At 40.9% G+C, this 26,145-nt stretch overlaps 2 protein-coding genes across 11 annotated transcripts in view; both read left to right on the top strand.

Moving 5' to 3' along the window:
* The window catches only part of FAM171A2 (family with sequence similarity 171 member A2), a 410,010-nt gene that overhangs the window by 303,913 nt on the left and 79,952 nt on the right, over nucleotides 1-26,145 (top strand). The window lies entirely within an intron of this gene.
* Nucleotides 1-26,145, top strand: part of GPATCH8 (G-patch domain containing 8) — a 105,899-nt gene that overhangs the window by 40,763 nt on the left and 38,991 nt on the right. For 7 of the 10 annotated variants that reach the window (XM_050763048.1, XM_050763047.1, XM_050763049.1 and 4 more), the window contains one exon: nucleotides 23,871-26,119. In XM_050763048.1, coding sequence (XP_050619005.1) covers nucleotides 26,093-26,119 — 27 coding nt within the window. In that variant the 5' untranslated portion in view covers nucleotides 23,871-26,092. The remainder of the gene's footprint in view (nucleotides 1-23,870; nucleotides 26,120-26,145) is intronic. The other 3 variants (XM_050763040.1, XM_050763041.1, XM_050763045.1) reach the window with 1 other exon arrangement.

Genomic DNA, 26,145 nt, shown 5'->3' with positions numbered 1-26,145 from the left:
TTAAAAAGTTATTATATATGGCAGATACTTGTTAGTATTTAAAAATAAAAGACTTGAAGAAAAGATAATGTTGACAAGATAACTGAAGGAAACAACACAAAAAAAGCACTACTGATGAGAAATATTATGAACAATTATTTGTTAGAGAAACAGAGGATGTGTTTAATTCAGAATAAAGCAAGAGTGAATGACAGTTGTATTTTGTAGCATTTAGACTGGATTCAGTTCTGGAAGTTGTTTTGTAACCTTTTGTCAGCTTTGAAATGGAATGTAGTTCAAAATTTTTATTTTTCTGTGAAATACATTTAGTCAGTAGGTGTAGCCCAGAAATGGTGCCTAAACTTTCTTTGTTACATTGTGTAAGTGCTATTTGATGATTTGGCTGATTCTTTGGTGACAGACAAAAGTTTAGCTCCTAAGAAAAATGAATGGGGTCTGATATTATTTCCTATCTCACCCTGTCTGGAAGTTTCGATGAGTACATTGAGACAACCAACGCATATTTACTGACCTAACACTACATTCTAGTTATAGCAGCAGTAAATACCATAAGACATGGAGAGAGTAGATAAGACATGGTTCCTGACTTTCAGGTTTATTTCCCAGTCCCTAAAGTCTTGTTTTTTGTTTGTTCGGGGTTTTTTTTGTTTGTTTTTTTTTTTGAGACGGAGTCCTGCTCTGTCCCCCAGTCTGGAGTGCAATGGCACGATCTCGGCTCACTGCAAGTTCCGCCTCCTGGGTTCACGCCATTCTCCTGCCTCAGCCTCCTGAGTAGCTGAGACTACAGGCGCCTGCCACCACGCCCGGCTAGCTAATTTTTTGTATTTTTAGTAGAGACGGGGTTTCACCATGTTAGCCAGGATGGTCTCAATCTCCTGACCTTGTGATCCGCCCATCTCGGCCTCCCAAAATGCTGGGATTACAGGCATGAGCCACCGCGCCCAGCAAGCCTTGCTTTTTTTTAACTGCTGTAGACCTTTGAAGTTTCCTTGAAGCCAAGGATGATGTTTTCAACTTTTGTGTATTCCTTTCATATTTAAATTAAGTATGTGATCAGTCTGAATATTTAATTAAAAAATTATTTCAACCTCCTTGTGAGTAGGGAGTCTCACTAATTTTTGTGTAAAAGTACTTGGTGCAGGGTGTAATGGCAGTTTGTTAATATTTGGAAATACAAGATCTGGGTTTGAGTTTGTCACTGCCATTTCCTATGAGTAAAGGGACAAGGTACCATTTCTGAATTACTTTCCTCAGCAATAAATATAAGTTAAAATCTCTGCCTGTCTTCTTAAAGAGTAGTTATGAAAACAAAGTAAGTGAACTCACATTATACAGACTATAAAAATGTCATATATGCTTATTATTAACACCTATTGTATAGTACATAGTTATTTTAACTGAATTAGAGATAAGCATCCTTAGGGCTTCCAAGGTTAACAACAGTAATAGTTAATATGCTTTCTATATGCTTTATAAGATACTTTATATGTGGACTTCAGGATCTGTGCTTTTGATGTTAGAGATGTTTTAGAGCCCCTAAATCCCTAATTTTGGTGTCTGGTTCACTAATTCTGAGCTCACTAGTCATTTCTACTGCTGAGTCTAACTTCTGAAAAATCTAACATCTAGAAACAGCCTCAGTGACTCAGTCGTGGCATTGGGACAACTGAATAACAACCCAGAATTTTAAAAGTCGGATGCCCATTTGTTGTTCCTTACTCCACGTAAATTTCAGGTGAATGAGAGGTTTAAATGTAAAAAATGAAATCATAAAGTTACTAGGATGAACAATGGTAGAATTATTATCTTAAAATAATATTTGAATTAGAAAACCTTTTCTAAGCATAACCCAAAACTTAGAAGCCATTAAGAAAAGGAAAAGGCCAGGCACAGTGACTTAAACACCTGTAATCCCAGGACTTTGGGAAGCGAAGGTGGGAAGATCACTTGAGGCCAAGGGTTCAAGACCAGCTTGGGCAACAACAAGACCCCGTTTCTACAAAAAATTTAAAAAATAGATTAGCTGGACATGGTGGCATGCATCTGTATTTCTAGCTATTTGAAAGGCTGAGGTGGGAGGATCCCTTGACTCCAGGAGTTCGAAGTTGCAGTGAGCTGTGATCATGCCACTGAACTCCAGCCTGGGCAGCAGAGCAAGCCTGTCTCAAAAAAGGAAAGGATAAGTTTGGCTATATTTCATCATAAACAAAGTCAACAAACAGACTGGGGAAAATATCTGTAATATCTCATGATAGGCAAAGAACAACTTTCCTTCAGGTATTTATCAGTTTGAGAAAGACCAAAGTTAGCCTGGTAAGATTATGGGAAAATAGCCATGAGTTCATTACATCATAGCCATGAGAATATCAACTAGTGAAAACCATTACAGGGAACAACTTGGATTACTTAAAAATTAAAATGGATGTATTCTTGAATCCAGTAAATCCAGCTTTTTTTTTTTTTTAAGACAAGGGTCTTGCTTTGTTGTCCAGGCTGGAGTACAGTGGTATAATCATAGCTCACTACAGCCTTGGTCTCCTGGACTCAAGTGATCCTCCTGCCTTAGACCCATGGGTACTGGAGACTACAGGAACATGCCACCATGCCAAATTTTTTTTTTTGGGGGGGCAGGGACAGAGTCTTGCTCTATCACCCAGTGCAGTGGCGCAATCTCGGCTCACTGCAAGGTCCACCTCCTGGGTTCACGCCATTCTCCTGCCTCAGCCTCTCGAGTAGCTGGGACTTCAGGCACCTGCCACCACGTCCGGCTAATTTTTTGTATTTTTTTTGTTTAGTAGAGACAGGGTTTCAGCATGTTAGCCAGGATGGTCTCCATCTCCTGACCTCGTGATCCGCCCACCTCGACCTCCCAAGGTGCTGGGATTACAGGCATGAGCCCCTGCGCCCAGCCCACACCTAATTTTTAAGAAATTTCTTGTAGAGACCAGATCACACTATGTTGCCCAGGCTGGTCTTGAACTCCTGGGCTCATGTGATCTTCCCACCTTGGATTCCCATAGTGCTGGGATTATAGGTATGATCCACCATGCCTGGCCTTTTCATGCAATTAATTAAATTTTTAGGATATAAAATTCTTAAGCATTTCTTCCTGGTTACTAAATAATTAATATGATTGTTAACACACAGTTGCTTCCTGTATAATAACATGTACATTCCTTTTGTTGATACTGAAGCAGCTTTTTCAAAGTTTTGCTTGTTTTATTTGGAATATATCTCCAGACATCTCACACATCATTTTAAGAACATTGTTTTAAGTTTTGGGATTGAAATAAATAAATGTACAAATTTTACTTTGTAAAATCATTAGCCAAAACATATGCTGAGAGAGATGAACATTCTCTGTAGGTTGTATAGTAAAACTGAGGCATTTTATTGTGAAATATTAAAGTGGTGTATTCTGTGGGTATACAGGAGTGTGCCTGTATGTTTATGTTTGTATTTACTTGACCATGAAGATAAAAATTTTTGTAAAGATAGACTCTCTGAAGGGAAACTGAGTTGCATTTTACCATATTTTAAAAATTTGGGCTGGTTGCAGTGGCTGACACCTGTAATCCCAGCACTGGAAGGCCGAGGCGGGCAGATCACCTGAGGTCAGGAGTTCAAGACCAGCCTGGCCAACATGGTGAAACCCCTTCTCTACTAAAAATACGAAAATTAGCTGGGTGTGGTGGCGCGTGCCTGTAATCCCAGCTACTCAGGAGGCTGAGACGGGATAATCCCTTGAACCCAGCAGGTAGAGGCTGTAGTAAGCCAAGACTGTGCCACTGCACTCCAGCCTGGGCAACAAAGCGAGACGCTGTCTCAAAAAAAAAAAAATTTTTTTTATATACTTGTATTACTATTAAAAAAATGTAGTTGTTTGAGAAAAGACCTAAAGAAGGCAGAATGAAAACAGAGTAGAGTTGCGGGTATTTCTTTGGTTTTATTTATGTATACCTCCTTGCCAGTCTTATTTCAGTGAGGAAATAAATGGTGAATACAGTGTAGGGCAAGGCCTGCATTACATAAATCGCAACTATGTTTAGACTACATTTTATGACTAAAGAAAAATTATACTTCCCCCCCCCCCCCATTGGAAATGAGGTCTTTCTGTATTGTACAGGCTGGTCTCAATCTCCTGGCCTCATGCAGTCTTCCCACCTTGGCCTTGCAAAATGCTAGGATTACAGGCAGAAAACTAGATTTAAATTCAATAGAATATAATAGAAACATGTAATGTTACAATTTAGGCTTTATTGTTAAATTAGAATATGAATTAATATTGTACTGACTTCTGTCCTGGTGTGGTGGCTCATGCCTGTAATCCCAGCACTTTGGGAGGCTGAGGCAGGAGGGTAGCTTGAGGCCAGGAATTCAAGATCAACCTAGACAACATAAAAAAATCTTGTCTTAACAGAAATAGAAAAATTAACCAGGTCTGATGACACACGCCTAGCTACTTGGGTAGTAGCTAGCTACTTGGGAGGCTGAGGCAAGAGAATTGCTTGAGCCCTAGTGTTGGAGGTTATAGTGAGCTGTGATGTGCCACTGCACTTCCTGCACTCCAGCCTGGGAAACATAAGTAGACCTGTCTCTATAAATAAATAAGCAAGACCTGTCTCAATCACTATAAATATTTTACTAATTTCTTAAGAAAAATCATTTTTTATCTGGGCGTGGTGGCTCACACATGTAATCCCAGCACTTTGGGAGGCTGAGGCAGGTGGATCACCTAAGTCCAGGAGTTCGAGACCAGCCTGGCTAACATGGCGAAACCCCACCTCTCCTAAAAATACAAAATTAGCGGGACGTGGTGGTGGGTACCTGTAATCCCAGCTACTCGGGAGGCTGAGGCAGGAGGATTGCTTGAACCTGGGAGGCAGAGGTTGCAGTGAGCTGAGTTCATGCCATTGCACTCCAGCCTGGGTGACAAGAGCGAAACTCCGTCAAGAAAAATCATTTTTTGAGAAAATATTTTCATTAATATTATAGTGACATAGACACATTTTTCTGAATAGTCTTTACAGAAGCTAAGTTGTCTTTCTATCTTACTTTCCCTTTTCAATTCGTGTTTTCCTCTATAAAAAAAGGTAATAATGCTTAATATTTATTATGTGCCAAATATTGATCTAGAGTCCGGATGTTTTGCACCATCTCATTTAATGAAATAGATACTAGTATGCTCATTTTATTTTATTTTATTTTATTATTTTTATTTTTTATTTTTTTGAGATGGAGTTTCACTCTTGTTGCCTAAGCTGTAGTGCAATGGCGCGATCTCAGCTCACCGCAACCTCTGCCTCCTAGTTCAAGCAATTCTCCTGCGTCAGCCTCCCAAGTAGCTGGGATTACAGGCATGAGCCACCACGCCTAGCTAATTTTGTATTTTTAGTAAAGACGGGGTTTCTCCTTGTTGGTCAGGCTGGTCTCGAACTCCCGAACTCAGGTGATCTGCCCGCCACGGCCTCCTGCAGTGCTGGGATTACAGGCGTGAGCCACCACACCCAGCCACTCATTTTGTAAATTGAAAGTTTTGGAAAGATGATACAGCTACTAAGTGTCTGCCATTCAACTATAAGCCTGACTTTGAAATCAATATTTATACCTTTTCCCTTCTTAGGAAAAGCTGATACTGAAAATAGGAATAGGTTGGTGGGGGGGTAGCAAACATGTAGCTCCCCCAAATCACAAATCAAGGTATGGATTGTCAGAAAGCTTAGTTATAAACAGAGCTGGTGTATTTGAAGAAGCATGTAGCTATAATCTCTGTTTCCTGATCATTAAATGGGTCCTGGAGTCTTTATACAGTTGCCAAAGGCAACCATAATTTTAGTTATTCACGGTCCACATTTAATAAAATAAAATATAGAGCCTCTAGATGTGGGGAAAAGAAAGAAAGATCAGACTGTTACTGTGTCTATATAGAAAGAAGTAGACATAAGAGACTCCATTTTGTTCTGTATTTGAGATGCTGTTAATTTGTGACCCTACCCCCAACCTTGTCCTTGCAAGAGACATGTGCTGTGGTGACTCAAGGTTTTGGGCTGTGCAGGGTGTGCTTTGTTAAACAAGTGCCTGAAGGCAGCTTGCTGGTTAAAAGTCATCACTATTCTCTTAATCTCAAGTACCCAGGGACGCGTACACTGCCAAAGGTTGCAGGGACCTCTGCCTAGGAAAGCTAGGTATTGTCCAAGGTTTCTCCCCATGTGATAGTCTGAAATATGGCATATGGCCTCGTGGGTTGGGAAGACCTCATCGTCCCCCAGCCTGACACCCGTGAAGGGTCTGTGCTGAGGAGGACCAGTACAAGAGGAAAGAAGGCCTCTTGGTGGTTGTTGGCAGTTGAGATAGAGAAAATCATTTGTCTCCTGCCAGTCCCTGGGCAATGGAACATCTCGGTGTAAAACCCGATTGTATGTTCTGTTTACTGAGAAAGGAGAAAAACCGCCTTAGGGCGAAAGGTGGGACTTGCTAGCAATGCTGCTCTTTATGCACTAAAAAGGTTTATGAAGATGTTTGCATATGCATATCAAGGCACAGCACTTTTCCTTAAACTTACTCATGTCACAGAGATCTTTATTCATATGTCTTACTGCTAACCTTCTCCCTACGATGATCCTATTATCCTGCCACTTCCTTTTTTCTAAGATGGTAAAGATAATTATCAATAAATACTAAGGGAACTCAGAAACCAGTGTTGGCGTGGGTCCTCTGTATGCTGAGCGCCGGTCGCCCTGGGCCCACGTTTTCTTTCTCTATACTTTGTCTCTGTGTCTCATTTCTTTTCTCAAGTCTCTCGTTCCACCTAACGAGAAACGCCCACAGGTGTGGAGGGACAGGCCACCCCTTCAGTAGAGCCTTTGACCTTTTTTTTTTTTTTTTTTTTTTTTTTTTTCTGAGACGGAGTCTCGCTCTGTCGCCCAGGCTGGAGTGCAGTGGCCAGATCTCGGCTCACTGCAAGCTCCGCCTCCCGGGTTTACGCCATTCTCCTGCCTCAGCCTTCCGAGTAGCTGGGACTACAGGCGCCCGCCACCTCGCCCGGCTAGTTTTTTGTATTTTTTAGTAGAGATGGGGTTTCACCGTGTTAGCCACGGTAGTCTCGATCTCCTGACCTCGTGATCCACCCGTCTTGGCCTCCCAAAGTGCTGGGATTACAGGCTTGAGCCACCGCGCCCGGCCAAGCCTTTGACCTTTTTAATGGAGTAAACATAGAGAAGAGGCCCAGATAATAAACAAGATTCGTCAGAATTGGCAGTCTACAGTAAGAGGTTAGGTTTTAGGGATAAAACAGAAAAGGAAAGGACCGGACGTGGTGGCTCACCCCTGCAGCCCCAGCACTGTGGGAGACCAAAGCAGGAGGATTGCTTGAGGCCAGGAGTTCAAGACTAGCCTGGGGAACATAGGCAGAGGTTGCGGTGAGCCAAGATCGCACAATTATACTACAGCCAGGGCAACAAGAATGAAACTCCATCTCAAATAAATAAATAAATAAATAAATAAATAAATAAAATGAGCATACTGATATCTATTTCATTAAATGAGACAGTGCAAAACATCCAGACTCCAACCTGGGCAACAGAGCAAGACCTTTTCTCTAAATAATAATAAAATACTATAAGGGTTCAAAAGAATAATAACTAGGGGTGACCTCACTAAGAAGTCCTGAGGAGGGAGGGATAGATATTACCAAAGACAGGAGATACTGATGTATACAAAGTAATTGCAGTTGACAAAGAGTAGGCATGGCTAGTGGAGCAGATTGTGTCCATGGTGTAGTGGATTTTATGCATTTTTTAACAGAAGAAACCACCTCAATCTTTTTTTTAATGTTAAACTTCAGTATATGAAAAGTGGGGGAACCCACCAGTTGTTTTGATTGAAGCAGAGTTCTAGGTCTCCAAGAACAGTTTAAAAACTGTAACTAGGCTGGGCACGATGGCTCAATCTAGGCTCAATCAAACTAGGCTGGGCACAATGGCCTGTAATCCCCAACACTTTGGGAGGCCGAAGTGGAAACATCTCTTGAACTCAGAAGTTTGAGACCAGCCTGGGCAACATAGTGAGACCCCGTCTCTACCAAGAAAAAAAAAATTAACGTGGCATGGTGATGTGCACCCTTAGTCCCAGCTACTTGACAGTTTAGGTGGGGGAAACACTTGAGGCCATGAAGTTGAGGCTGCAGGGAGCCATGTCATTGCCAGTGTACTCCAGCCTGGATGACAGAGTGAGAGCATGTCTCAAAACACACACACACACACACACACCCCCCTATAACTAGAAGGGAGAAATGGGAAATATTAGTATAGGCACAAATCTCATATGCTTAGCATATAAATCTCATCATATACGCTAAGCACTTAATAATATCTCATTTAAATCTTACAATAAGCCCCTGAGAGAATTACTGTTGTTCCCATTTTGTGGAAGAAACTGAGTCTTAGAGAAGTCTAATATGTTGCCCAAGGATGAGCAACCAGTAAACTATAGAATCAGGATTCAGATCTCAGTTCTTCTGCCTCCAAAGGTCATGCCACACTGAATGTGGAAGGCTTTAGTGCTCCTCCAATCTGGAATTGTATTTTGTAAGCCAAAGGCACTTTGATCAGAACAGAGGTATAGACTTATAGCAAGAAGAGATACTGAAGGCCGGGTGTGTTGGCTCACGCCTGTAATCCTTGCACTTTGGGAGGCCAATGTGGGTGGATGCTTGAGCTCAGGAGTTCAGGACCAGCCTGGGCAACATGGCAAAACCCCATCTTTACTTAAAATACAAAAAAACAAATTAACTGGATGTGATGGCATGCGCCTGTAGTCCAGCTACCTGGAGGACTGAGGTGGGAGGATCACTTGAGCCCAGAAGGTCAAGGCTGCAGTGAGCTGAGATCATGCCACTGCACTCCAGCCTGAGTGACAAAGTGAGACCCTATCTCAAAAAAAAAAAAAAAAAAAACAAAGATAAGTTAAAACGCACTATACAGTTGAGAAATTTATTTTTAGGATTCCAAAATGTTTTAATGATAGGGCTGAAACCCAAACCCAAATTCTTTGATTTGCCAGCTAAATCTCTTTTCATTACCCCCGCCAGGCATTGGTGGTGGAAATGAAATAATAGTCTGGTCAAAGTATGTCTGAGGATGGAGATGGAAAACCATTTAGAAAGTTGTCTGGGTATGAGTATAGGTAAGGACTTGAAAGAGTAATAGCAGTGGAAATTGAAAGGAAGGTATAACTATGAAGGCTGATAAAACAAGTCAACCATGAAGACAATATATAGTCAGTTTATGCATATGTTTGACTAACAAGCCGCAGTTCACTAGATTTAGTGTTAATCCTTTATAATAGCCATCATTTATTGTTTACTGAGTGCTTAGGTATGGATTTTCTAACTTCAGTCCTCTTCGAGGTGGATATTCCCATTTTACAGGTAAGAAAATTGACATTCTGAGCAATACTTTGCCCAAGGTCTTTTTTTTTTTTTTTTTTTTTTTTTTTTTTTTTTGAGATGCAGTGTTGCTCTGTCACCCAGGCTGGAGTGCAGTGGTGCAATCTTGACTCACTGCAACCTCTACCTCACTGGTTCAAGCAATTCCCCTGCCTCAGCCTCCCAAATAGCTGAGATTATAGGTGCACACCACCATACCCAGCTAATTTTTCTGTATTTGTATTAGAGATGGGGTTTCACTGTGTTGGCCAAACTGGTCTCGAACTCCTGACCTTGGGCAATCTGCCTGCCTTGGCCTCCCAAAGTGCTGGGATTACAGGCATGAGCTACCGCGCCCAAGATATTCTAGCAAATAAGTGGTAGAATCATGGTGCCAAAACCTATGCTTTTAACCAATATGCTGTAATGTACCTAAACTGTAGGTGCTAGCTTATTTGTCTGTCCTGGAGAGATATGATGGTGGTGAGAAATACCAGTGCCACTGAATTGAAATATACAGCAGTTATTCAGGCCAGAAAAAGTAGAGATAATTCTGAATGTGATATATTCTCATAGGGCACTTGAAGTGGTCATATATATTCTTCATGATGAGTATAAATTCACTAGAAACTTAAGGCTAAAGTTGAGTGGTAAGAACTTTTGCCAGATATTTAGGAATGGAAATTGGTGTCCAGGGAAAAAGAAAATACTCTAACTTATGTCTCATACTATAATTTCCTCCCTGATTTCTTGTACTTTCTGTTTCTCTCTTGTGGCATTTTAAATATTCAATCTTGTATAATTTTTGTTGATGTGTCTCCTACCTAATTCAGTAGACTGTAAATTCCTAAAGGATAGTAATTACTGTGCATTTATGTATTCTCTATTGTTGCTTTTCTTGTTTTGTATTCTGCATATGTTTATTGAATGCTTAAAATGTGCCAGATCCGGGTTGGGTGTGGTGGCTCACAACTGTAATCCCAGCTCTTTGGGAGGCCGAGGCAGGTGGATCACTTGAGGCCAGTTCAAGACCAGCCTGGCCAACAAGGCGAAACCCTCTCTACCAAAATATATAAAAATTAGCCAGGCATGTTGGCGCACACCTGTAATCCCAGCTACTTGGAAGACTGAGGCATGAGAATAGCTTGAACTCAGGAGGCGGAGGTTACAGTGAGCTGCCTGGGCGACAGAGCGAGACATTGTCTCCAGAAAAGAAAGAAAAAGAAAGAAAAAGAATGTGCCAGATCTGTACTAAGTAAGAGTGAATACCTCTCTGGAATGCCCTCCAGAGCTTTATTTCTAATAGGGAAACAAATAATGTAACAAATTTAATACAGTATAATGACTGTTGTAATTGTGAAGTTAAAGGTACAGTGGAGGCTTAATAGGGAATTGAGCAATTTAACTTATAATTTCAAAATTTTAAAAATAATGTGAAAAGTCTCAGATTGTGAGAATAAAGCAAGCAACTATTTTCTGTCTGTGCATCTGATGGATACATGGAGTACAGGTGTCTGTGAGTTAGTGGAATCTCTTTATTCTTCCACGGGAAGCATTGGTATTTTAAAGTGGAATGAAATCTGAAAATGATAAGAACATAAAGTAAAAAGTGTTTTATAATAAATATTTTATTAAAATATTTCAAAAGTTCATTTAAAATTTACCACCAAAATTTAAAGCAATGGCACTTAAACACTTGGAAAAGAAAACAAAGTGTAATATCTTTTCATGTAGTATAGTATCTTTTCAAATATAGTTTATTAGTTTTAAATCCAGTTTTTCCTTTCTCACTAAATCTTCCCAAACCAGTAGCTAGAACTCCCATTTGGTTTTCTTGTAATTCCCATTTGGTTCAAAAGCAGGGAGCAAAGAATGTAAACCTGAAGTAGGAGTTGGGGCCTGATGATAGCATACGTAGTTGAAATTGAGTGTGAGACAATAGCAAGTGGTTTGAGTTTTGCTGTGTTCAGAGAAGCTGATTGTTGCCACCTAAGATTATAATCTCAGTGTTGCCGGATCTTCTGAAATTGTTAAAAGAAGCCAGAAATTCAGATTTCTTTTCTGTGAAATGTTCTAATTGATAAATGTTGGCTTGAAGTCTAAAATAATGAAATTAAACAAAACATATACCAGGCTGTATTTGAACCGCAGGTTACTACTTTGTGAGTTCATCTGAAATTTCACCTGGGTTCAATTCTAGCTCTGCAACTAGTAATCACTGTGACCTTGCTATACCCTCCACATAGCCATATTTTTACAAGATTTGGGGGTGTCAGGAATTAAATATGGCATATATGTTTTATATACCTATATATTTCTCATTTTTCTCTCCAGTGTATAGAATGAGACATAATGCCACTTAAAAGACTGAGAAACTTAAATGTTTATCTGAGGTGAAACTGCTAAGGATAGGAGCTACCTTTACGTCACAAGTCTTCTAACTTCTACCCCAGTGCTTTTTCCATTATTAGTCTTATGGCTTTCAGCAGAATCACCTTGGGTTCTTGTTAAAAATGTAGATTCAGGCCGGGCACGGTGGCTCACACCTGTAATCCCAGCACTTTGGGAGGCCGAGGCGGGCAGATCACCTGAGGTCAGGAGTTCCAGACCAGCCTCAACATGGAGAAACCTCGTCTCTACTAAAAATACAAAATTAGCCGGGCGTGGTGGTGCATGCCTGTAATCCCAGCTACTTGGGAAGCTGAGGCAGGAGAATTGCTTGAACCTGGGAGGCGGAGGTTGCAGTGAGCCAAGATCGTGCCATTGCAGTCTAGCCTGGGCAACAAGAGCAAAACTCCGTCTCAGGAAAAAAAAAAAGTAGATTCTGAGGCTGGGTGCAGGGGCTTATGCCTGTAACCCCAGCACTTTGGGAGACTGAGGTGGGAGGATCGCTTGAATTCAGAGTTAAGACCAGCCTGGGCCACATAGCAAGAGTTTGTCTCTACTGAAAAAGAAAACAAACAAACAAAAAAATTTAATGTCGATTCTGACCAGCGTATATCAGCAGGTCTGAGGTAGGGTTCAGGAAATGATATTTTATTTATTTATTTTTTGGAGACAGAGTTTCGCTCTTGTTGCCCAGGCTGGAGTGCAATGGTGCGATCTCCGCTCACTGCAACCTCCACCTCCCGGGTTCAAGCGATTCTCCTGCCTCAGCCTCCCGAGTAGCTGGGATTACAAGCATGTGCCACCACGCCTGGCTAATTTTTGTATTTTTTGGTAGAGACAGGGTTTCACCATGTTGGCCAGGCTGGTCTCAAACTCCTGACCTCAGGTCATCCATCCGCCTCAGCCTCCCAAAGTGCTGGGATTACAGGCGTGAGCCACCATGCCTGGCCCAGGAAATGGTATTTTAAATATCCCCTTGCCTTGTTTTTTTAATGCAAATAGAATGGACCAGGGCTAGAAAAATGTTCTTTTGGACCATATGAATAAGAGACTTCTAAGAAAATTACCTTCATTATAAATTACCTTTTAATTTATCCAAAATGTATTGGTTATACTGAAGTAGTATAGTGCTTGGTTTTTTTGTTTTTTTTGTTTTGTTTTGTTTTTAAAACAGTCTTAGCCTTAACCTGATTTACATTGTTTCCCACCTTATTATTTATAGACTTTTGGACCTAGGTTAGTTTGCCTTATTAAAATGACATTGGGTTAGTAGGATACTTAGGCAAGAGAATGGAGTGTCCAGAAAGCTTCTTAAGTGGGCAAAAGGGTATATAGTGATAGTGGTTTCTTTCTTTTTCTTCTTTTTTTTTTTGGCTCACGTGATCCTCCCACCTCAGCATCCTGTGTAGCTGGGAATATAGGCATTTGCCACCATGCCTGGCCAATTAAAAAATTTTTCTTTGTAGAGACAAGGGTCTCCCTAAGTTGCCTAGATTGGTCTGGAACTCCAGGGCTCAAGCTATCATCCTGCCTCAGCCTCCCAAAGTGCTGGGATTATAGGCGTGAGCCACCATACCCAGCCTGTAATACTTTGATTATTGATCATAGATAATAATTTTCTCCATCTGTAAATGGGGTTGTTTCATTTTCATCAAATTGTATGTAAAACATTTGGAAATTATCACAGATTCTGTTTTAGAGTATCTTTCATTTTAAGATATTTACTTTCAAAAATGCCAAATTTAAATTAGCCGGGCGTGGTGGTGGGCGCCTGTAATCCCAGCTACTCAGGAGGCTGAGACAGGAGAATCGCTTGAACTCGGGAGACTGAAGTTGCAGTGAGCTGCGATCACGCCACTGTACTCCAACCGGGGCAACAGAGTGAGTGAGACCCTGTCTCACAAACACTCCCAAAATGTCAAATTTGGAAATAAAAGGAAGACTAATTTCTCTATTTTCTGAATCCTTGAGCATTTTGTGTAGTGATTTAAAGTTTACAAAATATCTTCCATATGTTGTCTCTTTTGGTCTGTATGCCAGTCCTAAAAAGGGCAATAGGGTTGGATGTGGTGTGATGGCTTATGCCTGTAGTCCTAGCTCCTTGGGGGGTTAAGGCAGGAGGATTGCTTGAGCTCAGGAGTTTGAGGCTGCAAGTGAGCTATGATTGTGTGACTGAACTCTAACCTCCAGCCGGAGCCATAGAGCTAGAACCTGTTTGGGGGGAAAAAAAAATGGTGGTGATAATATTTTCATTTTGCAGGGGAGGGTGTGGAGGCTCAGGCTCTGGTTGCCAAAAGTCACACAAGTGTTTAGATATTATCTCTCATTAGAGAGCTAAGATTTGCAGCCCAGTCTTTTTTTAGGGATTGCCTAGAAAAATATAGAAAGAAGTTTATTGGCTGGGCGCGGTGGCTCACACCTGTAATCCCAGCACTTTGGGAGGCTGAGGCAGGCAGATCACGAAGTCAGAAATTCAAGACCAGCCTGGCCAATATAGTGAAACCCCGTCTCTACTAAAAATACAAAAATTAGCCAGGCATGGTGGCAATTGCCTGTAGTCCCAGCTACTCAGGAGGCTGAGGCAGGAGAATTGCTTAAACCCCGGAGGCAGAGGTTGCAGTGAGCCGAGAGTGTGCCACTGTACTCCAGCTTGGGCAACAGAGTGAGACTTTGTCTCAAAAAAAAAAAAAAAATTATTAAACATGAAATGGAGGTCAGGCGCGGTGGATCACACCTGTAATCCCAACACTTTGGGAGGCCAAGATGGGCAGATCAGTTGAGGTCAGGAGTTCGAGACCAGCTTGGCCAACATGGTGAAACCTTGTCTCTACTAAAACACAAAATTAGCTGGACATGGTGATGCATGCCTGTAATCCCAGCTACTCAGGAGGCTGAGGCAGGAGAGTCACTTAAACCTGGGAGGCGGAGTTTGCAGTGAGCCAAGATTGTGACACTGTTCTTCAGCCTGGGTGACAGAGTGAGACTCAGTCTTTAAGAAAATAAAAAAAAAAAAAAGATGAAATGGAGGAGTTACAGTGGAAAGTTTAAATGAGACTGGAAAGTTTTTTGGGGTAATAGAGTGGTCCTGGAATAGTAAAATTTTCAGTGTAGCTATGGAAAAACAAAAGTAAGTTTAAGAAGGCATTTGATTGTTGGCTTATTATAATATCACAAGACTGGCCACTATCTGCGTAATTCCCCCAGATATTTTGTACTGAAATATGTTCCACTCTTCAAACTTTAGAATTGTGAAGTGAACCTTACAGACTTGTCTAACTCCTTTATTTTTAGATCACAAAACTAATATAGGTGGCATGGTGACTCACACCTATTTCCCAGCACTTTGTGAGGTTGAGGCAGAAGGATAACTCGAGGTTAGGAATTTGAAACCAGCCTGGGCAGCATTGTGAGACACTGTCTCTACATTTTTTTTTTTTTTAATTAGCCACACGTGGTGGTGAGTGCCTGTAGTCCTAGCTACTTAGGAGGCTGAGGTGGGAGGATCACTTGAGCCCAGGAGTTCAGTGTTAAACAGTAAGCTATGATGACTTCACTGCACTCCATCCTGCCTTGGCAACAGGGTGAGATTCTGTCTCTAAAAATAAAAAGAAATTAACAGCTAATAATGGGTCACATGCCCAGTTAACAACAGAACTGTAATTCAGATCCCCTGAGTTTCACGTTGCCACTCTTTACAAGTATATTTTTTCTTTTGGAATTCTAGGCTGGGCACAGTGGCTCAAGCCTGTAATCCCAGCACTTTGGGAGTATGAGGTGGGTGGATCACCTGAAGTCAGGAGTTCGAGACCAGCCTGGCCAAAATGGTGAAACCCTGTCTCTACTAAAAATACAAAAAATTAGCCAGGCATGGTGGCAGGCAGCTGTAATCCCAGCTACTCAGGAGGCTTGAGGCAGGAGAATCGCTTGAACCTAGGAAGCAAACATTGCAGTGAACCGAGATTGCGCCATTGCACTCCAGCCTAGGCAACAAGAGTGAAACTCCATCTTAGGAAAAAAAAGGAAAAGAAAAAGAAATACATAGATTGGAGCCCACTGGTAATTTTTGGTCTACCTACATGTATATAGGAGTGTATTGGGTACTTCAAAAAAGCAATTACTTTTTACTTTGACCTGTTTTTTAAAAAGAGGAAAAACGTTTTCAGAATTTCTAATAGGCCACTTACCCTAAACCTAATTTCCTGGAAAACATCATTATTATGAGGGCTGACTTGAGATTTTCCTTCACTGAAACTGGTTATGGCAACTTTTCAATTCAGTTTTTTAAAAGTTTGTCGATATATGAATGTAAGTTCTTTAGTATTTTTTTCTTAAACATTTGATGCCTCCTTCTCTTTGATTCCTGAGTGATAACAAAAAACGAAATTGAACAAACCTTAAGCCTCTAATGACCAGTAATGTAAAACTCAAATATTTCATTATAAAAGTTTGTATTTTTTTGATACATGGAGACCTTTCTAATATAGTGATATGTTCTACTTGATAAAATAATTCCTTGATTATGAGAGTTAAATCATTAGTATCTTGTGATGTTAAGCGGCGTGCATCATCATGACTAAGTACTTACAGTTGAACCAATTTCAGACCCATTACGAACATGTTCGTTCTCTGAGTCAACAAATGCTTTTTAACTAAATGCTATTCTGGCCTATATACTGTGTCAGATATGGATACAAACATAAGTAAAACTCAGAGCACAAAAGTGCTACCACGTTATTTTTGTTTTTTTGGTTTTTTTCCCCCTGAGACGGAGTTTCACTCTTGTTGCCCAGGCTGGAGTGCAATGGTACTATCTTGGCTCAGTGCAACTTCCACCTCCCGGATTCAAGTGGTTCTCCTGCCTCAGCCTTCCGAGTAGCTGGGATTACAGGAGCGTGCCATCACGCCCAGCTAATTTTTGTATTTTAAATGCAGACGAGGTTTCGCCATGTTAGCCAGGCTGATCTCGAACTCCTGACCGCAGGTAATCTGCTGCCTTGGCCTCCCAAAGTGCTGGGATTACAGCCGTGAGCCATGTGCCTGGCCTGTTTTTTGTTTTTTTTTTTAAACTAAAGACTTATGTTTTTTTCCCATATCTCCTAAGCCCCATGTTTTAGTCTATTTTACCCCAAAATTGTATTTATTAAATTGGCTTTCCTATTTAAAAAAAAAATTGATCTTAGCATGGTGGTGAGCTTGAGACAACCTTCAGTGAGTCAATATAATTTTAGCTAAAACAGTTGTATCTCAGGTAAAAGTATGATTTTCTTTAGGTTTTTTTTTTTTTTTTTTTTTTTGATTGAAAGTAACTCATGAATTCTCTTTATTATCTCTTCTAAGGGCTTGAGGATACCGTTATCCCTGGATGAGATATCCTTTCCAGGCCTAACATTCTGATTTAACAACACTTTCACTAAAGCCTTTTGCCCCACCTTTGTTCCTGTTTATTACTATATTTAGTTATATGATTAAAATTGAACTATCTTATCCTAGATGGACAGTGTCAGATGGAAATTCGTTTAGGTCATAATTAAACTTTTGTGCCTTAGAAAACATCTGTATTTGGGCCGGGCACGGTGGCTCACGCCTGTAATCCCAGCACTTTGGGAGGACAAGGTGGGCGGATCACAAGGTCAGGAGATCAAGACCACAGGGAAACACCATCTCTACTAAAAATGCAAAAAATTAGCCAGGCGTGGTGGCGGGCGCCTGTAGTCCCAGCTACTCGGGAGGCTGAGGCAGGAGAATGGCACGAACCCGGGAGGCAGAGCTTTCAGTGAGCCAAGATCGCGCCTCTGTACTCCAGCCTGGGCGACAGAGCGAGACTCTGTCTCAAAAAAAAAAAAACAAAACATCTGTATTTGAAAATCAAATTGGGCAGGCACTGTGGCTCATGTCTGTAATCCCACCAAAGTGGGCAGATTGCTTGAGCTCAGAACAAGCTGTGCAGGCAACATGGCGAAATCCCGTCTCTACAAAAAATAACAAAAATTAGCCACATGTCACCACATGTATGCACCTGTAGTCCCAGCTTCTTAGGAAGCTGAGATGGGAGGATCACTTGAGCCCAGGAGGTTGAGGCTGCAGTGAGCCGTGATTATGCCACTGCACTCCAGCCTGGGCGACGGCGAGACCCTGTTTCAAAAAAAAAAAAAGGAAGACAGAAAATAAAATTAATGTGGTTGTTGTATAGATCATTAAAAAGGCCATGGCAAGAATATAGTTGGTTTTTGTAGAACTGGGTAATTTGAACTCTATTTTGGGTAGAAAGTTTTTCTCTTTTTTTAAACCTTAAAAACACTCTAGGGAATAAGTATTGTGCTCAGTGTTTTCAGTTAATGTTTTCTGAGAGTTAGCATCTATCATATGTTAGAGTTGCTTAGAAAAATATCTGAATGATGCTGAAAGTAAGTGTTTCTATGCCACTTAAAGACTGTCATTTTCAGGAGAAATTTGCAAAAATTAAGCTTTGGTTTGGAAATAAATGTACCATGTTTTATTCAGTGTTTCTGAAAGTTTCATGTGATCACTGTTTCAATAAATGGAATGATATTTAAGTCCATTAGCATGACTTGAATCCTATTTTGAATACTTTTGCAAATCAAAGAATCACCTGCGTAGTTTTTTATTCTTGATTTTCACATATGTATTTGAATTACTTAAAAATAAGAAATAGGCTGGGCGCGGTGGCTCAAGTCTGTAATCCCAGCACTTTGGGAGGCCAAGACGGGTGGATCGCGAAGTCAGGAGATCGAGACCATCCTGGCTAACACGGTGAAACCCCGTCTCTACTAAAAAATAAAAAAAACTAGCCGGGCGAGGTGGCGGGCGCCTGTAGTCCCAGCTACTCGGGAGGCTGAGGCAGGAGAATGGCTAAACCCGGGAGGCGGAGCTTGCAGTGAGCTGAGATCCAGCCACTGCACTCCAGCCCGGGCGACAGAGCGAGACTCCATCTCAAAAATAAAAAAAAATAAAAAAATAAGTACTTTAAATATGTCAATGTTGGGTCTTGGCCTTTATCAGCTTAATGGTCTTTTTTTCCCCCCTTTTCTCTTTTCTTTCGACAAGCTTTTTCTCTGTCACCCAGGCTGGAGCGTAGTGGCGCAATCATAGCTCACTTTAGCTCCTGGGCTCAAGTGGTCCTCCTGCCTCAGTCTCCTCAGTGGCTAGATCTGCAGGTGCATGCCATAATGCCCGCCTAATTTTTTTAAGAAAAATTTTTTGGAGAGATGGAGTCTTGCTGTATTGCCCAGTCTGGCCTCAAACTCCTGTCCTCAAGCCATCTTCCTGCCTTGACCTCCCCAAGTGCTGGGATTACAGACATGAGCCACCAAGCCCAGCCCAGTTTTAATTGTCTTTTGAAAGTGGATTTTAGGCCGGGCACATTGGCTCACACCTATAATCCCAGCACTTTGGAGGCCAAGATGAACAGATCGCTCAAGCCCAGGAGTTCGAGACCAGTCTGAGCAATATGGTGAAACCCCATCTCTACTAAAAATACAAAAATTAGCCAGATGTAGTGGCGGGCACAGCTGCTCAGGAGGGTTAGGCTCGAGAATGGCTTGAGTCTGGACGCTGGAGTTTGCAGTGAGCGGAGATGGCACCACAGCACTCCAGCCTGGGTGACTTAGCAAGATCCTGTCTCCATAAACAACAAAAGAGTGGATTTTGTGACTTTTTGATGGCTTTTATATTTACTTGTACTTCGTTAAGGTCAAGTCTTTAAAGACAACTTTAGATATCTTTAAAAGACAACTTCAGACATTTTTTTAAGCTTTTTTAACTGCTTATGCATTAGCTTCACTAATGTTCTGTTTTCTCTCAGTCTCTTGCTGAACTCAGCTGAAGTTCCAACTGCTCAGATTACTCTGTTTTGCCTATTTATTGGTAATTCATGGAACATGGTGCTGCAGTGGTGGTGTTGCTTTTTTTTATTTTTTTATTTTTTTCATCATCACTATATGCAGTGCCCAGAACAGTGCCTTGAATATAGTAGAAACTCCTCTCTCTCGCTCTCTCACTCTCTCGCTCTCTCTCTCTCTCTCTTTTTTTTTTTTTTTTTGTCTCTTTGAAACAGAGTTTCACTCTCGTTGCCCAGACTGGAGTGCAATGGTGCGATCTCAGCTCACTGCAACCTCCGCCTCCCAGTTCAAGCGATTCTCCTGCTTCAGCCTCCCGAGTAGCTGGGATTATAGGCATGCACCACCACGCTCAGCTAATTTTGTATTTTTAGTAGAGACGGTGTTTCACCATGTTGGTCAGGCTAGTCTCGAACTCCTGACCTCAGGTGATCCACCTGCCTCGGCCTCCCAAAGTGCTGGGATTACAGGCGTGAGCCACCGTGCCTGGGCTTTTGTTTTGTTTTTTGTGGGGACGGAGTGTCGTGTTGCCCAGGCTGGAGCGCAGTGGTGCAGTCTCGGCTAACTGCAACCTCTGCCTCCTGGGTTCAAGTGATTTTCCTGCCTCAGCCTCCTGAGTAGCTGGGATTACAGGTGCCCATCACCACGCCTGGCTAATTTTTGTGTTTTTAGTAGAGATGGGGTTTCACCATGTTGGCCAGGCTCGTCTCGAACTCCTGACCTCAAGTGATCTGCCCGCCTCAGCCTCCCACAGTGCTGGGATTACAGGCGTGAGCCACTGAGCCTGGTTGAAACTCAGTATTTTTTGTAAATATTTGTGTTGAATCTCTGTAAGGGGAAAAGCAGTATTTGTTGTAAATATTTGTGTTGAATCTCTGTAAGGGGAAAAGCAGCAGAGATACATTGTGTTCTTACATCTTACATTGTGGTATTCTTAACATCTGTTGACAGTTCAACCAGTGTTTTAATCACTGTAGAAGCTTCTTCCTTTCTAATTTATTTCTGCAGGGAAATCATATGTCTTCTGTTTTCTAAAGTATGGCTGATTACTGTATTATGGTTGTCCTTTAATATATTCTTCCCAGTTGTTCTATTCCTAGAGTTTGTCTCTTTAAAAATAGTGTTTCCCTGGGCCGGGCACAGTGGCTCACACCTGTAATCCCAGCACTTTGGGAGGCTGAGGTGGGCAGATCCTGAGGTAAAGAGATCGAGACCATCCTGGCCAACATGGTGAAACCTCATCTCTACTAAAAATACAAAATAATTAGCTGGGCTTGATGGCGCACCTGTAGTCCCAGCTACTCAGGAGGCTGAGGCAGGACAATTGCTTAAACCCAGGAGGGGGAGGTTGCAGTGAGCCAAGATCGCACCACTGCACTCCAGCCGGGGTGACAGAGCGACACTCCGTCTCAAAAAAAAAAAAAAAAATAGTGTTTCCAGTCCGGACGCAGTGGCTCACGCCTGTAATCCCAGCACTATGGGAGGCCGAGGCGGGCGGATCACGAGGTCAGGAGATCCAGACCATCTTGGCTAACACAGTGAAACCCCATCTCTACTAAAAATATAAAAAATTAGCCAGGCGTTGTGGCGGGCGCCTGTAGTCCCAGCTACTGAGGCTGAGGCAGGAGAATGGCATGAACCTGGGAGGCAGAGCTTGCAGTGAGCCGAGATTGCTCCACTGCACTCCAGCCTGGTGACAGAGCGAGACTCCATCTCAAAAAAAAAAAAAAAAAAAAAAAAGTAGTGTTTCCCAAAAAACAACAAAAGAACCAGCCGGGCACAGTGGCTCACACCTGTAATCCCAGCACTTTGGGAGGCCGAGGCAGGCAGATCACGAGGTCAGGAGATCGAGACCATCCTGGCTAACACGGTGAAACCCCGACTCTACTAAAAATACAAAAAATTAGCCGGGCGTGGTGGCGGGTGCCTGTAGTCCTAGCTACTCAGGAGGCTGAGGCAGGAGAATGGTGTGAACCCGGGAGGCGGAGCTTGCAGTGAGCCGAGATGGTGCCACTGCACTCCAGCCTGGGCGACACAGCAAGACTCCCTCTAAAAAATATATATATATGAATTAAAAAAATTTTTTAAAAAGAGTTATTTCTCTGTAGTTTAAGTCTTTGGGACAGTTTTGTAGATTGGTGTAGCCTTAACCATTTTAAAATCAAAACTGATTCCTGAGGGGTTGTTCTCAATAACAGGGTGACTATGATAATCAGTGGGTTTTTGTATTTGTATTCCCTCCTTACTTGTGTCATCATGCCTTCACATTTTAGCAAGACCTGCATATATATGAGAGCATTTAGGAATTTCTATTATTGCATAAGTCAACCTACATTTTAAAATAGACAATAGGCTGATGTGCAGCTCACACCTGTAATCCCAGAGCTTTGGGAGGCTGAGGCAAGAGGATCACTTGAGCCTGAAAGGTGGAGATTGCAGTGAGCTGATCGTGCTGCTGTACTCCAGCCTGAGCGACAGTCTCTCTAGAAAATAAATATGTAATTCTGGTTATGAAACATTATTTAAGGTTTTGACTTAGAAAATATGAGTATCAGTTGTTTTCCATCAGATTAATACATTGATATTGGCACATTCTTGATTTTGCATGTGTTTCCTTTCCCTTCCTCAGTTGGCCAAAGTACAGTAAGTGTCTATAGAAGACAGTTTCTTTTAAGGAGATTATTTCGTGTTCTGGTTGAAGTTGCTTCCTTTAGAGTGAAACAAGCAACAAAAATGTTCTCACTAATTTAATATATTTTAAATAATATTTGCCATATTTTAAAAGAAACCAAGAAGTAGGGAACCTGAATTTTACTTTTAAAACAAGTTGAGGCTGGGCGAGGTGGCTCACGCCTGTAATCCCAGCACTTTGGGAGGCTGAGATGGGTGGATTACCTGAGGTCAGGAATTTGAGACCAGCCTGACCAACATGGAGAAGCCCCGTCTTTACTAAAAATACAAAATTAGCCAGGCATGGTGGTGCATGCCTGTAGTCCCAGCTACTTGGGAGGCTGAGGCAGGAGAATCGCTTGAACCGGGGAGGTGGAGGTTGTGGTGAGCCGAGATCACACCATTGCACTCCAGCCTGGGCAACAAGAGCGAAACTCCATCTCAGAAAAAAAAAAAAAAAAAAAAAAAAAGGTTGAGTTTTCTAGCGAATACGTATTAGCAGACACTCAGTTGCTACCTACCTTTTGAGGTCATCACTACAAATTGGTATTTAGGTATTCTTAGTGATGTTCTTTAGGATTTATCATTGATAGCAACTGAATAAACTGAGGGGGTGTTTTGTTTTGTTTTTTAATGCTGCAGCGTCTTCCTGTATGTAGTGTTTGGTGTCTTTTTCCCACTGGGATTTTTCCTTGGTCTGTAGCCTCTTTAATAATGTTAAGAAATTACTACTTGGCCCAGGCAATAATGTCACCTTCAAGATTGCTTTGAAAGTCATACTGTTTATTTTCTGTGAGTTAACTCTGAGTGGAGTAATTTTAAATGTGACAGCTCTTTTGATGTCAGTTTCTCTAGAGCTCTCCTTCAAAGATTGGTTTTGTTGTGTGCTGAAAGAAAGATATTGGCCAGCCTGGGAAGTCTTGGTTAACAGGAAGCAAAGTTCTGAGGAGAGCCACTTAAAGAGTTGTATTCATTCATAACAGAATTCAAATGTACAAAGTTCTCCAAGCACTGAAGATCTAAGATTATTTTCTAGACCTCTTAATTGTTTTATGTATATATTTCTAGAGAAGTCTTGAGGACATCTCATCCATACTCTAAGCCTCCTAGAGTTCTTTTGGTGAAGTAAATGACTTGATTACTGTCCAGTTAGTTGATCTGATAGAGTCTTAGATGTAATTTCTTTTAAAAGTCCTACCTTGGGCCCTGAATACTAATTTACCAGAAAGAATAGTTAAATGAAAGATTGGAAGCTAGAGCTAGTTCTCTTACTTGAAACTGATACCCTACCTCCTGCCTTATTGAAGAGGGTGTTGTTCATGTTCTTAAGTAGCAGTACAAAAATCTCACACCTTGGTCTGACCAGTATGAAAACAGTTGCTATAGCACAAAATGTCCTTCCTCTGTCCCTGGCTGAGATTGGGGGAGGGACAAAGCCCAACTGTTACTTTACCCCATCCTGTCTGCCTGCTAGAAGGCCTGTTTCTTACCCTAATGGTTTCTGCCTAACAAATGGTGTTTCTTTTTTACAGCATTATGATCCTGGACTTGTTGTGGTGATGGTAATCTTAGCAGTGGTAATTTTTTATTTTCAGACTGAATTACTCCTTTTGTCATCAGTGCACCAATATGTTAGGCTTACTTTCTCTGTTGTAGCCTTCATCCTTCTGCTTGGTCTTTTTCATTTTCCTTTCCTTTCCTTATGCAACTTGTCTGATCCCTGTTCATTAAAGGGTAATGTTAAGAAGGGATGTATCTGTTTGTGTTAGAACTGCCAATAAAATCAGTTAAAACATTAAATTCTAATACTGTCAAAAACTTGATTTCCCCACAATGTAATGGGCACTAGCACTTGCTACTGCAATTTATAAATAAATTAAAACAAACTTTGACTGCCTTAGAAGGCAAAAGTACTAATGCAGAGTTTATAAACAGGGGTTTACAGAGGTAATGAATTTGTACCAAAACTTTCTTGATTCTTGCAAAACAAATTCTGACAGATCAAAAAAAATACCAAAATAAATTGCTTTGACATTTCTTTTTAATTCATTCATTGGACCATTTATTTTTACCAGTAAATCCCTGATTGAGACGTTATGAAAGTGATATTGCACCTAGGAAGTCATTTTTATAACCTGTCTTTAATTTGGTCCTTTTGCTAAAGATTGCAGTCACTGCTTATTTATTATACCATTGGGCATAAGGTAGTAATGCATTTTCATTTTGCTTTACTGGCAGTCTTTTAATTGTATCTAAAAGAAGGCTGTATTCTAGAAGTTTTTTTTGTTGTTCCTGACATGAGATGTTCTTTAACAGTTTGGGTTTTTTGTTTTGTTTTGTTTTTGTTTTTTTGCTTTTGTTTTTGCTGTGATAATTCTAATTCTCCCTATTTATTGTTTAAAAACAATAATAGGATACATAAGTAGTTAAACTTATGAATTTGTTTTTCATTCCATCTTAAAGGCAAAAATTAATTCCACAAATATAGAGCCACCGAATACAAGTGGTTGTGGTCGTTTTGAACATGGTTTCTTCTTTATTTTGCAGGACCAAAACCAGTCATAATCATGGCATTTATTTTTTAAGAAGTTTTTTTTTGGGGTTGGGAGGGTAATACCTCAGATTTAGCCTAAGAAAACTCCATTTTTAGCCCAAAGGTATAATATATATATATATATGTGTGTGTATAACAACAACAACACAACCAAAAAAACCAATTGTTTACACCAGCCTGAGTGAAATGATGAGGGAAGTAAACATTGTGTTTTTTCACTAAAGGTGTACAGCGGATAAGGTAAGTCCTCTTTTCAGTGGGCTTACATCACAATAAAAAGCGCAAGTTGTGATGTAAAACAGCTGTGGTAGTAAAGTGCTTGTCTGCCCCATTTTGCTTTGTTTGGCTGGTTATGAGTGGATTAAATATATATATATTTTTAAAAATTATCCAGCATAGATCAATTAGTTTAAAGTCAATTTTCTTCGCAACCAGTCCTTTTCACAGCTTACCAGTTACCCTCGTAGCCAGTGTTAAATCCACTCTAGGAAATGGGACTTTAGAGCACCAGATTAAAAGGAAAACTATTCTTTGTCTCTAAGGGCAACTAATTGTTTCTTTTTATTTAAACTTTTCACAGCCCCATTAAGTTGTAAAGCATCTCCTTGTCTATAAGGAACATCAAAAAAAAAATTGTAAAACATCTTTTGAAAACAAATTCAACATACTGAGTTGTAATTATAAAGTTTTACTGCATCATGTTTGAAAATGTACTTTTTCTATTTAACCATGCCAGTTGAGTTTTTTTTTTTTTTTTTTTAACTAGGTTAAAAAGTTGTGTAGGAGGGTATCAGTGACAGAGTGAAGTGATTTTTGATGGGAAGTTATTTGGGGATCTTAAAAGGAGTTTTTAAAGTTTTAAAATTTAAACCTCCTGGTGCCATTGCTTAAAAGTGCTTTGCATTACTTATTAATGTAATTTTGCCACAGTAATTTGAAGTTAATCCCAACTGGAAGGTCAGCCAAGGTGGTTAGTTGGGTTTAAACTAGGAAAGGAAGGTCTTGAGTGTAAGCTGTGAGAATGGCTTGTGTTTGGTTCACTGTAGCTTTCTGGTCTCTGCACTCCAAGGCAAGATCTCTAACCACCCAAAACCCAATGTGTAAAATGAGCTGTTGGCTTGGCTTTGTGCCTTACCTTGATTATGTGTTCCTGTTACAGGGAGAACAGATCCCATTCCAATTGTTGTCAAGTATGATGTCATGGGCATGGGTCGCATGGAAATGGAGGTAAATTGATCTCATTTACTCATAAG

The sequence above is a fragment of the Macaca thibetana genome, chromosome 16 (assembly GCF_024542745.1).
Source record: "Macaca thibetana thibetana isolate TM-01 chromosome 16, ASM2454274v1, whole genome shotgun sequence".
Lineage (NCBI taxonomy): Eukaryota > Metazoa > Chordata > Mammalia > Primates > Cercopithecidae > Macaca > Macaca thibetana.
This window is presented reverse-complemented; position numbering and strand designations above follow the sequence as displayed.